The sequence below is a fragment of the Phalacrocorax aristotelis genome, chromosome 15 (genome assembly GCF_949628215.1).
Source record: "Phalacrocorax aristotelis chromosome 15, bGulAri2.1, whole genome shotgun sequence".
In the NCBI taxonomy this organism is placed as follows: domain Eukaryota; kingdom Metazoa; phylum Chordata; class Aves; order Suliformes; family Phalacrocoracidae; genus Phalacrocorax; species Phalacrocorax aristotelis.
In genome coordinates this window covers 2651541-2664110 of record NC_134290.1, presented here as the reverse complement: position 1 = coordinate 2664110, position 12570 = coordinate 2651541, and the positions used below count along the sequence as shown (strand labels likewise).

General features: G+C 61.0%; 1 protein-coding gene across 1 annotated transcript; it reads left to right on the top strand.

Annotated features, from left to right (window-relative positions):
* Positions 1-1373: 1373 nt before the first annotated feature.
* LHX5 (LIM homeobox 5) lies at positions 1374-9736 on the top strand. Its single transcript, XM_075110037.1, has 5 exons — positions 1374-2042; positions 3819-4042; positions 5274-5551; positions 6958-7123; positions 8420-9736. Exons 1-5 carry the CDS (start codon positions 1870-1872, stop codon positions 8785-8787), a joined length of 1209 nt encoding a protein of 402 aa, XP_074966138.1. The 5' UTR covers positions 1374-1869; the 3' UTR covers positions 8788-9736.
* The last annotated feature ends 2834 nt before the right edge of the window (positions 9737-12570 follow it).

Below are 12570 nucleotides of genomic sequence, written 5' to 3'. Positions count from 1 at the left end.
ACACACAAGACCGCCTCCACTTCCCCGCCGATGTTCTTGTGCGGCGGCGGGATTTTTTTTTTTTTCGGACGATACCAGGAGCGTTTCCGCGCCCCGGTGCGCAGCCGGCGGCGGGATGCTCGGCGGCTGCCGGGCCGGAGCGGGCTTTGACCGAGCCCTTCTTCCCCGGGAAAAAAAAGAGAGAAAAAAAATTAAAATATAAATTTAGATGTTTTGATTGAACAAACGGCCGGGAAAGGGGAAGGAAGAGCCGGCCTTCACCTGCCCTGACGCCTTCTTCCTCCTCCCTACACGGCCGGACCCCAGGGCCTCCCCGTCACCTCCCCAGATCCCGAGGTAACGGAGGGAGCGGCGGCGGGGCCGCTCCGGCGGGGAGCTGCGGGCTGGGGCAGCGGCTCCCGGCCCCAGACAGAACCCCCCCACACCCCGGGGTCACCCCCCCACCCCGAAACCCCAAGCGCCAGGTCCGATCGTGCCCTGGGGCCCTCCCGCACGGCCAGCCGGCGACTTACAGCTCCGCCGCACCTGGAATTAAAAAGAAAAAAAAATATGTCCGAGATAGGCAGGGCCCACCGACCCCCCCCTTCCCTCCCCGACCCCCCCGACCCGCCCCCTGCCCCCTTTGCCCCCCGGGGACCGCTTGCAGGGAGCGGGGAGCTGGGACGGGGCGGGAAGGCGGCAGGTCCGGGGGACAAAGGCTGGGGGGCCGGAGGGGGTCAGGGGGGGCTGGGAGGGGGGAGCTCATACCTCCGCGCAGCGCCCTGCCGGGGGAAGTTTTCATCCCGCCACGCTGCACGAAGAAGCCGGCCCTCCCCGCACCCCCCTCCCCGCCTTCCCCCTCCCCTAAAATCCCCCCTACTTCCTTTTACCGCTTGTTGCTCTTCCAGACAAAAGCATATTCCCCCCCAACCCGTGCAAAAAAAAAAAAAAAAAAGAAAATTTAAAGATAATAAAGCAACCCCCAAAACAGGTGATGCTCTCCCCCAGCCCAGCTCGGGACCTCCCCAACCCCCTCCCCGAGCTTCCCTAAGTGAAATCAATTAAAATAAAAGGAAAAGTGGTGGGAAAAGGAGGGGGTGGGGAGGCGCAGCGTGCCCCCCCTTGGCCCCCCAGCCAGGTGCATACTCACTTCGCGGCACAGGTACAAGCCACCCTCAACAATAGAGGCGCGTTGTTTTTTTCCCTCTGTGCCAAGCACAAGGCTGGAGCCAATTTAGATATGCTATAAATTAAGAGGTTGCCATGGTTACCGCCCTCCCATTGGTGGCAGCCGGGGCGACGCGAGTCTCGACGTCACTAAATCTGAATAAGGATGCGCGAATTACTAAGGCGGGGGACAAAGCTGGCGATGGGGACAGCATGAGAGTGGCGGCGCGGCGGCGGCGGAGCACAGCGAGGCACCGGGGCCGCCGGCTGCAGGGGGGGGGTTCATGCACCCCTCCCGCCGCGCCCGCTGCCGCAGAGTCCGCCAGCAGCGCGGCCGCCGCTCCGCCGGTTCCCGGGGAGCTCCGGAGGGACCTGGAGGGGGGGGGGGAAATTTGTTTTTTTTATATATATATATTATTATTTCTCGGGGGTGGTTTGAATTCTTTTTTTTTTTTGTGGGGGGGCATCTTTTTTTCCCTCCCGCCGCCGAAGCTCTGGAGAGAAGAGAGGGAAGAACTTGACCGCCGCTCCGCTCCCCTCCCCTGAATTTTTCATCATTCCCTTCTGTATTTTTTGTTAAATTCTATTTTATTATTATTCTTTTCTTTATTATTATATTTTATTTTTTATTATTATTATTTTTCCCCCTGTATTTTTGAGCCGCCGCCGTGTGCCGGCGGGGCTGACTTCTCCTTCGCTCGTCTCCATCCCCCGGCGGAGGTTATGATGGTGCATTGTGCGGGCTGCGAGAGGCCGATTTTGGACCGGTTCCTGCTAAACGTCTTGGACAGGGCATGGCACATCAAATGCGTCCAGTGCTGCGAGTGCAAGTGCAACCTGACCGAGAAATGCTTCTCCAGGGAAGGCAAACTCTACTGCAAAAATGACTTTTTCAGGTGAGTCTCCCCCCCTACACACACATACCGCCAACGGGGACGGGAGGGCGCGGGGGTTCATACCGCGCCCGGCCCCACCGTGCCTCTCTGGGGTCTCCCCCGGTGCTTTGGGGGAGCTTGGGGGGCTCCCCGCTTCTCCACCCATCCCTCCCTGCCGGGGAGCCGCACCGACCCTGCCTCACCGCCTCGGCGGGAAAGCAGCCCCCCGGGCCGGGGGAGCCCCGGGGAGGTTTGGCGGGGGGCCGGCGGCTGCGCTACGGCCGCTGCTGCAGCCCGGCGTGGGGGCGCCGAGGCTGTGCACCCCCCCCCTTACACCGTCTTCCCGTGACCTTGCTTCCACCAGCACCGGGCCCCGCTCCGCCGGTGCCGCCGCCCGCCCCGTCGCGGCAGGCCCGGGTGGGCATCGCGGCGGCGGCCGTGCGTGCGTGTGTCCCCCGCCCGGGGAAGGCCTGGAGCTCGTCGCCCCCCTCCCGAGACCTCAGGCCCCGGTGAAAACGGACGCCAAAACCTCGTCCCGGTGGGGGGCGGTGGGGGGGCCGAGCTTCGCCGCTCCTTAAACGCCCCTAATGACCGCGATAAGGTGCCGATGAGGAAATTAGGGGCCGGGATGGGGGGGGGGGGGCGATGACTTATGACTCCTAATGCTCTCACTACATCAACGTCACGGGGAGCAGAGGGGGAGGCAGAAGTTGTGCCGCGACCGGACGAGAAAAAAGGGGGGGACCCTGCGTGGGTACGGCGGGGCCTGGCAGCGCCCGGCCCCCCCGGGGACCCGGCAGCGGCAGCCCCCACTCCTGGGTTTTGGGGGCACTTTTGTCTGTGGGTTTTTTTTGTTTGTTTGTTTCGTTTTTGTCTGGGGGTTTCAGAGAATTTTCGGGGTTTTTTTTTGGTTGGTTCTTGAGGGTTTTGTGGGGTTTTGTTTTGGTTTTTTGTTGTTTTGCTTTTGGGTTTTTTTTTCTCCTTAGGAGATCTTTCCAGCCGATTCGAATTCCCTGAAATTTATTTTTTAAAAAATGCATCTCCTGGGGGGGGGAGGGGGAACAACAACCAAAAAACAAAACCAAAAAACCGTTCTCCTTCCAGCGAAGGGAAGGAAAATTGGAGATTTCCAAAGCGCTCTTCCCGAGCAGGAAAAATTTCCACCCACTGCCCCGGAGAGCGGGACGGTGCCGGCGCCGGGCTGGGGACCCCGGGGTGCTTCGGGGAGCGGAGCTCCCTCCTGCGCCGCCCGTTGTTGTCCTGGGGGCGCGGTGCCCCCCGCACCCGCCGCTCCGTTCTTTCCGTCGTTCTGCCCGTAATTAGCCCCGTTTTCTTCCCGGGATTTTCAACACCCATCCCTTCACCCCCCCGTTCCCCGCCCGGGGGGCGCCGGTTAAAACGAAATCTCCCTCCCGCGGAGCGCGGAGGGGACACCCCGCCGCCCCCCACGCCGACCCCAATCCCCTCCGCCCCTTCTGGGGCCCAATCCGGCCGAGGATGCCCGTGTGTGTGCGCGTGTGTGTGTGTCCGTGTGGGGACCCCCCCCCCCCCAAACCCGAGTGCTCTGCAGTCCAGCCTGCGCCTGCGAGCGACGTGGGGATGAAGGCTCTCTTCCTCCTCGTCGCCCCTAAAGGGGCAGGGGGTGCGAATCGCCTGCTCCCCCAAATCTCCCGGCGAGAGATGCTGGAGGATCGAGCTCCCCGCGGATTTGAGGGGGGGGAGAGGGTCGGTATAAAGGCTCCCCCTCAGCCCATCGTCGCCGGGGGTCCCAGCTCTCGCCTTTCTCCCCCTCTCCAGGAGGTTTGGTACCAAATGCGCCGGCTGTTCCCAAGGCATCTCCCCCAGCGACCTCGTCCGGAAAGCTCGGAACAAAGTCTTTCACCTGAACTGTTTCACCTGCATGGTCTGCAACAAACAGCTCTCCACGGGCGAGGAACTCTATATCATAGACGAAAACAAATTTGTTTGCAAAGAGGATTATTTGAACTCTCCCAGTTTGAAGGAAAGCAGCCTCAACTCAGGTACGAGCGGCTCAGCCCGCCGCACCGCCCGCGGACGCAGCCCTGCCGCTCGCACAGGCAGGAGCAGGCAGCGCCCGGCCGCTGCCGGTACCTCCCGCCGGCCGGGCCGGAGGTTTCGCCTTACGGGGTGAGGGGCTGCACCCCGCAGCCAGCCCAGCCCCCCGGTTAATCCGCGGGGGGGGGGGGGGGCGGGGGGGGGGGGCGGGCAGGGAGGCATTTGGGGTGAAAGCTTTCGAACCGGGCGGAAGGCTCTGTGATACGCCACACACACACACGCAGGACGCGGACAGGCGTGGGATGAGCGGTGGCCGAGGTGCAGCCCTGCCGCATCGCTCCGCACCCCCCCACGCCCCCCAGCTCCTGCCCCGCTCACGGCCCCTACGGCAGCGGGGATGTGGGGTGGTGGGGACGTGGGACCTCCCCCCCCCCCCGCGCCTGGCCCTGGAGCCCCCCACGCCCCGGAGCCCCCCCTGCGAGTGTGCCCCGTCCCCCCGCGCCGCGGGCCTGATCCTTCGCCTCCTTTCACCCAGAGGCAAAGCTCCCATTTGACTTCCTTGGAAGCTGTCTCTGCGTCAGGACAGCAGGATCAGGCCCACTCCTGCTGTCCCAGCCATGCCAGGCGCCTGTGCTCACCCCCTTCCGTGGGCTCTCTCTCCGTCCAGCACCCGGGGCCGGATCCTGCCACGCCAGTCAGTGGGGCCGCTGCTGTGAGCGAGGCGAGTAGAGCTTGGCCTTGGGGAGGGTGCTGGCGTCAGGGTCCTGAGGGGGGAAGTGCTGGGGGCGGGGGGGGGGAACGAGCCAGGCTCAAGGCAGTGACTGGAGACCCCCCCCAAACCCCCAGAGCAACCAGTTGCGTTTTTCCCTGCAGCAGATCCTGCTTCCCGGTGTGAAAGACATGGCGGGGGGGACGAGGGGGAGCACCGGCGGCTGTGGTGGGTCTGGGGGATGGCCCTCACCCCAGCTCCACCCCCCCGGCCAGCACGACAGGGCGCACAGGGCTGGATCGGGCATTGCTTGCCTGGACCTCTGCGTGATGTTGGGGGGATGATGCTTTAGGGGTACCGGGGGAGCAGAGGCGATCTGCACCCCTTGCCGCTCCCCAGCACCCCCCCAACCCCTCCCCTGGAAAGCAGCCAGGCCGGGTGGGCTGGGGAGGGCAGAGGAGAGGGGGGGTCGATCTCTCCTCTAAGTCACCCATCCCCCTCCTTTCCTCTCTGGGTCTCCTTTACAGTGTCCTCATGTACAGACAGGAGTTTGTCCCCGGATCTCCAGGACCCCATGCAGGACGACACCAAGGAGACGGACAACTCGACCTCCTCGGACAAGGAGACCACCAACAACGAGAACGAGGAGCAGAACTCGGGCACCAAGCGGAGGGGGCCCCGCACCACCATTAAAGCCAAGCAGCTGGAGACCCTCAAAGCTGCCTTCGCCGCCACTCCCAAACCCACCCGCCACATCCGAGAGCAGCTGGCCCAGGAGACCGGCCTCAACATGAGAGTCATCCAGGTAGGGCAGCCCCAGCTCGCCCCCCCGCCCCGCCGCGGCCCTCCCCACCACCCACCAGCGTGATGTCATGGGGCTGGCCAGCGACGTCATTCCCGCCACACATGGAGAGGTTCCTGTGATTTCATCTTGTGGAGCAGAGGCAGGGAAAGGACCCACCTGGGAAGGGAAGGAGAGGGGGTGCTGGTGGGAGCCCAGGCAGTTCAAGGCTGTGACGGTCTCCCCCAGGTGCTGGAGAGGGGTTGGGACGCTGAGGCTGCTCCCACAAGCTATGGGGAAATGAGGACAAGCAAACCTCATCCATCCCCTGCCAGTGTCACCCCAGGCCCAGCCCTGCACCCACCCCGTGCTCCCGTGGGTTAGTGGGGATCCCCCACCCTGTGCTTTACTGCACTGACCCCATGGGAAGAGAGGAAAATGAGCTCCGAACCGTGAGCTGGCTGGGCTCCTCCACTGCTGCTCACCAAGCCAGTGGCACAGCTTCCCCCTGGGCTGAGCAGGATCCCCCGGCGCGCCAGGGAGATGGATGCGCCGGCCTTGTGAAAGCAAGGAGAAGCCGCTGCGCTCTGCAGGCAGCCCAGCACTTTCTTACCGCACTGCCCCCGTGAAGAAAATCCCTGCGGAAATGTAGGGATTAATGGGCTTTAATAGAGGCATTAATAGGGGAGGACTCTCCCGCTTCGCCTGTAGCGGAGCTGCCAGCGTCCCAGCTCCCGGCAGAGGGAAGCAGAAGTCCCGGGAGGAGTGCGGTGCTCCTACAAGCTGCCCCATCCCCGGGGGACAGGGGGAGGGGAGTGGGGCAATAATCTAGACACCCCATCAGGCCAGGGGCAAGCAGTGCATGGGCTGAGGCCGTGTGGTTCCAATGAGGCGATGCCCCATAGAGAGGCGGCCACGTCTTTCCCTTCCCTTTTATCTCCATCTACACTGGCCAGCTTTTCTTCTGACTCCCTGCCCACCACAGCAGGCGCTCACCTCCCGGCTCCCCACTTTCCACCTACTTCTGTCATGATCCAGAGTTCCTTCACCCCCCTCTTCCTTCCCTCTTTTCCTCCCTTCTTTCACCCTTTATAAAGGAAAATACTTCTTCCCATATCCTCCAGCTGCCCTCTCCCTTGCAGGGACAGACAGGCTGGGGGTGCGCACGGGGAGGTGCACGCAGGGGGCCAGGATTTTAATAAACCTTGTTACTTTGTGTGTGTGCACCCCTGCCATGCACCTCCTCGGGCTATTGGCGGGGGGGGGGGGGGGGGAGCATTAAAAACCACCCAGAGGTGGGAAAACCCATCCCGTCCCAGGTGGGTGCAAGATTTCCATCCCTTTCCCCAGCCACCCCTGCCAAACTTGGGCGGGGAGGTGGGTCCCCGGTACCCCATCCTCGGTGCGTGCTGACACCAGCCCGGCTGTAGGTCTGGTTCCAGAACCGGCGGTCCAAGGAGCGGCGGATGAAGCAGCTGAGCGCGCTGGGTGCTCGCCGGCACGCCTTCTTCCGCAGCCCACGCAGGATGCGGCCCCTCGGCGGCCGCCTCGACGAGTCCGAGATGCTCGGCTCGACACCCTACACGTACTACGGAGGTGAGGGACCGTCTGCGGGGACCCTGCCCGTCCCCCGCCCAGCTCCTTCCCTCCCTCTCCCCTTTTCTCTTTGTTCCCCCCCCTTTCCTCCTTCCCCCAGGGTTTTTCCTTCCCCAGCCGCTCCCCCTTTCCCTCCTCTCCACCCTCTCCCGTTCCCCACGGCTCCTTGTCCCCATTCGGGGGCCCCGAGGGGACGGTGAGGGGGATGCACCCGCGGCCGCCGCACCACCCCAGCCCACCCCACGCACGCCTAGGCATCCGTGCGTGCACCCACGCGTGGGCACACCCATGGCTGTGCAAGGCGCACACGGCCGCACCGATGTGCATCCCCACGCACACACGCGTCCTCACATCCACACGCACTGCCGTATGCACACAGGTCCACGCACACCCGCGGCCCCGGGTATTGTGGCGGCGGCCCCTCTCCCGGGAACAAAGCCCCAGCTGCGGGGCTTTTGTGCCCCTTTCAGGCCGCATTTGTTCCAATTACCTCCAGGGCCCGCAGCATATGGAAGGTCACCGCCGCCGGGCCGTCCCCCCCCCCCCGCCGCCCCGACGGGACGGGATGGGCACAGCGGGGCGGCCCCGCCGCCCCTCCTCTCTCCCCGCTTCGTGCAGAGCCGCCCCCCCCCCCGAAAGCTGCATATTCAAAACCTCCCCTCTGACGACGGGCTTTCCAGGCACCCCTTGCTGCCCTGCAGTTAGTTTCTAGATCCCTTCCAAGCTGCTAAACATCTATAATTCCCCCATTACATATATGTATTTATATTTTTAATATATGTTTATATATATAAATATATATGTTTCCCCATTTTATATATCTATTTCCCCATTTTTTCTCCTCATTTTATATATGTATACACTTTACACTTTTTCCCCGTTCCCTTTATATATATACACATTTTCCCCATTCCCTTTATATATGTATATTATTTTTTTTTTCCCCGTTAACTAAGAACGAATTTGAGCCCACCCTCCCCACCCCAGCTGCCCCAGCCCCAGGCTCCTGGCCCTCCTGCATCCCCTCCCTCCCTCCAGGCCAGGCAGGGAGAGGGTGATGTGTCGCAGCCCATAAGACGGGCTTATTTCACTCTCTTGTTGGGCTCAAATTTGCAGCCAGCTCTTTGGGCCCCACAACCCAGGAGCTAGGAGAGTATTTTGGAGGGGATAGCCACGCTGGTCCAGGTCATGCTTGTGCCCGAGGGGGAAGATAGGGCTGGGTATGGGGAGTGGGGGATTTTGGAAGGTTTTTGGCCCCTGGGGACCAGCTCCATCTTTTTCTCCTCCCTCCCACAGATTACCAAGGTGACTACTATGGACCGGGAGGCAACTATGACTTTTTCCCCCATGGGCCGCCCTCCCAAGCCCAGTCCCCGGCCGACTCCAGCTACCTTCAGAACTCAGGACCTGGCTCCACACCCCTGGGACCCTTGGAGCCCCCCCTAAGCGGACACCACTCCTCAGAAAACCAAAGGTACACGGATATGATCTCGCATCCCGACACCCCCAGCCCCGAGCCGGGGATGACCGGGTCGCTGCACCCCATCCCGGGGGAGGTCTTCAGCGGGGGGCCCAGCCCGCCCTTCTCCATGTCCAGCAATAGCGGCTACAGCGGGGCTCTCTCGCACCCCAACCCGGAGCTCAGCGAGGCGGCGGTGTGGTAGGCCTGGCACGGGCACGCGTGCGCGTGTGGAGGGGGAAAACACCCCCGCGTTCCCGCAGCCCACGCGTGTCCCCCCCCAGCCCCGGACCAGGGCACATCACATCACCATCGCCAGATAAAGACCCCCCTCTGATGCCAAAACACACCCCTGCATCCCCCCTGCCCTGCCCTCCCCATCACTGCAGAGCCCCCCTGGGACCTTGGGGCCACCCTGCTACCTCCCCGCCCCCCAGCATCTACCCCCCAACACCGGGGGGGGAGGAGGGGGGGAGAGCGGGACAATGAATGGTGCCCAGCCCCGAAGAACCCCCCCGCCAGCAGCGGGACCACCGCCTCTCGGACCAAAGCTGAACTCACCTGGACGCAGGCCCCCTCGGCTGGGGCAGGGCTCCCCCATGCTAATTAGCATCCTTTTTAATTATCCCTTACCACAACGTGGCAGGGAAGAGGGGGGAGAATAGGGGGAATAGCCCCCACCAGCCCCTCCCCTGCCCCTGTTTTTGTTTTTCTTGTTCCCATTTTATTCCCAAGGAGAAGGTGGGTTTGGACCCGGTTTTTGGTGATGGGTAGTGGGGGGGGGGCAGCGGGGGGCCGGGCCCAGGGCTACCCAAGTGACTGGCTGAGATTGGGCTCCCACATGGCAGAAAAGACACCAGAAAGAGGCAGAAAGAGGAAAAATACACCACCACCACTATAAACAAAATAATAATAGAAAAATCCCCACCCAGAACAAAACCAAACCAACCACCACAACAGCAGAAATCAAACCCGAGGCTCATCGCCGAGTCCCACCCCAGTGTTTCCCGGAGGCTCCGCCAGTTTAAGGATGTATTATAGTTTTTGCTTCTAGTTTCTTTATTTTGTATAAAGGAGAAACAAATAAAGTATGTTTTTGTGTTTACTGATTATTTATTGTACTTTAGTCATCGGAGGCTCCGAATTTTTCTATTTCGAAGGTGGGAGGGGGTGGCGCTGGGGAGGGGGGAGAGAGGATATGGGTGGGGGGGGGGGAAAGGAAGGAGAATGGAAAAGGAAAGGAAAATAAAGTTGTTTTCTGAAAGCGTCGTGGGTTTCCTGTCCCCGCTGCCTCTTGCGGAGGCTGTTAGTGTGAATGGCTCTTGTTGTTCAATGTGAATAAAAAACCTTTTAGTTACCTACTGTTCGGTCACCTGGTCCCTTTCATTTTTTTTTCCTTTTTTCTTTTTTTCTTTCTGTTTTTTTTTTTTCTTTAAGACAAGACCTTGAGAGATGCTGGCAGGACTGCCCTGCTCCCCACCAGTGCCCACCCTGTCCCCCAGCCCTGCGTGGGGTCTGGGGGAGCAGTCCTCATTGGTCCCCTGGGTGGGACGGGTGCCACAGCCCCTGCACAAGGTGATGTTGCTGCATCCGGGGCTGCATCACCCACCAGGTACCCCAGGACCCCCCCATCACCCCAGCACTGGTGGGGGGCACATTACCCAGCTCAACACCTTCCCCCACAACAGACAGGCCGGTGCATCATTTCCCCGCCCGGGCAGGGGGGGAAGGTATTGCGTGTAACCCCTCAAGACCCTCCCCCAGGCACCCCAGAGGCACCGGCAGCCCTGCTGGCAGAGCATCCTGATGGAGGAGCCATGGCAGTGCTGGGGGGGGCGGCAGGGCTGCTGGAGGGGGACATGCCAAGGTGGAGGGGGAGGTCCATGAACACCATCAGCGGCTTTTGCCCCAGGGGGCACCAAGGGCAGGCAGGATTGGGGGGGATACCCTCACCCAGCACCCAACCTGCCTCCCTGCCCGAGCTTTCCCTCTCTTGTTTTCCACGATACAAAAATAAATAAAGTCCAAGGTAGGCTGCAGCTCTAAACTAATATTTAAAATGCAAAATCATGGCAGAGTTCCCCCCCCACACACACTTGTCTTGCAGTAAAAAGATATAAACAGAATAAATTACCTTCCCTCCCTGGCCTACGAGAGTCCCTCTCTCCTGACCTGAATTTTAAGTCCTGGCTTGGTTGTAGCACAGAGCAGCGATGATTTATGAAAAGCCAGCCACTTCTCTGCATATTTTCTCTGTTCAGCCAAGTGGTGGAATTTATCCTTCCTATACCATTACCAGCATTAATAACAGAGTGGCAAACGAGCCAGGCCGGGCCGAGCCCCAAGGGATCCCTCAGCCAGGAGCTGGCACCAGTGCAAAGACACTGAGCTTTCACCACCCACAAAACAAAACACCTCCCCTTTTAACAGGCGGGTAAACTGAGGCAGGAGTGCAGCCGCCCGCTCCCTTCTGCGCCTCCCCTTCCAGGCTCTCGGTGTTATCGGGTACCGGCTGCTTCGTGTAAGTACAGGGCAACGTGCTGCTAAATAACTCTCTCCTAGCGTAAATCTGAGCATTATAAAATGGAGCACAAGGTCATCCACTGGGTGAACGCCTGCTGCTGTTGTTATTATTATTATTACAACTACTGAACCCAAGGCATACACCTGAGGGCTGTTTGCAGGCTGCTGGGGCACCCTCTCCCCGGGGTGGGGGGACAGGCTGCGGGAGGGATTTCGGATGATGGGGCATGCTCCAAGCTGCCACCTCCCATGCAGGGGGCTGGGGGGGCTCCGTGAGGGAAGACGGGGCTCAGCAGGAGCAGCCGTCCAGGCAGGGACCCACTGGCATGGAGGAGCTTCACCGGTTGGGCCCAGCAGCGCCTCGGGGCTGGGTGCTGGAGCCAAACCTTCCTCCAAGTCACTGGCCGAGGGCTACTGCTGCCCTGGGCTTGCCCATCCTGGCAAACACCCAGAGGGGACCTGACAGCAGCCGGATCTAGGCCGTGGAACGCAGAGCTGGCCTTGCAGGGAGCAACTGTGTTCGGCCTGTTAGCCATCCCAGCCCTTAACCACAGTGGGGTTTGGGGTCCCCATTGCAACCTGGGTCAGGGCACAGCATCACAGCTGAGCCTGGGGCCCCCATCACAGCCAAGGTCCCTGGTGCCCATCGCCCCAGCAGTCCCAAGAAGGCACCAGCAGTGGGGGTTCACGCCTGCCTCCAGCTGCAGGGTGACCATGAGTGACCCCCCCCACCATCTGGGGCCATGCCCTCCCCTGGCAGAGTGTCCCCAGATACCCTGCACCCCCTTGTCCCTGCCAGGGACATCCAAAGCCCAGTCCCCCTCAGCTGACACCCAAAGCCCAAGTACTCCCCTTGTCAAGGTAAGGCAGGGGCAAAGCTCCCTGTTGGGGTGCTTGGGGGAGCCACCTCAAGCCCCATGGTCATGCCCATGTCACTGTCAGAAACAACCCCCATGGGACTGTGCTGGGGAAACACCACCGCGAGCTCCCCACTCTCTCGAGCCCCAGCAGGGAACCATCAGTCCTGGGAATAAACTTTTCAAAAGCTGTTGGGCAAACAACAATGCTATTTTTTTTTCCTGACCTTTTTCCCTTTTTTTTTTCTTCTTTTCAGAAAGAGAAGGTCTGCAGAAGGTGGAAAATAATCAGGTTTTGGACCTGGAATAAAAAATTGCTGGAGTAGGCTGGGCTGACTCCTTATAATTAATAGTGTGCCTCGTAATAGGATTCTCCAGCCTTCGGTGCTCCCTGGAAACACCTTTTTACATAAGATATTGCTCACGATGGAGCAGCAGAGTTTTGATTTATGGGGTTTTGGCCTCCAAGAAGCATCTGGGGGAGCTGGCCTGGCTGGCGGGATGTAGGGCCGAAGGCAGGGAGGGTGTTTCTGTGGGGTTGGCAGCCCGATGCCGGGGGAGGCACCTGGCCAGGGGAAAGGGCTTTGTGGGGACGCCTGGGATCCGGG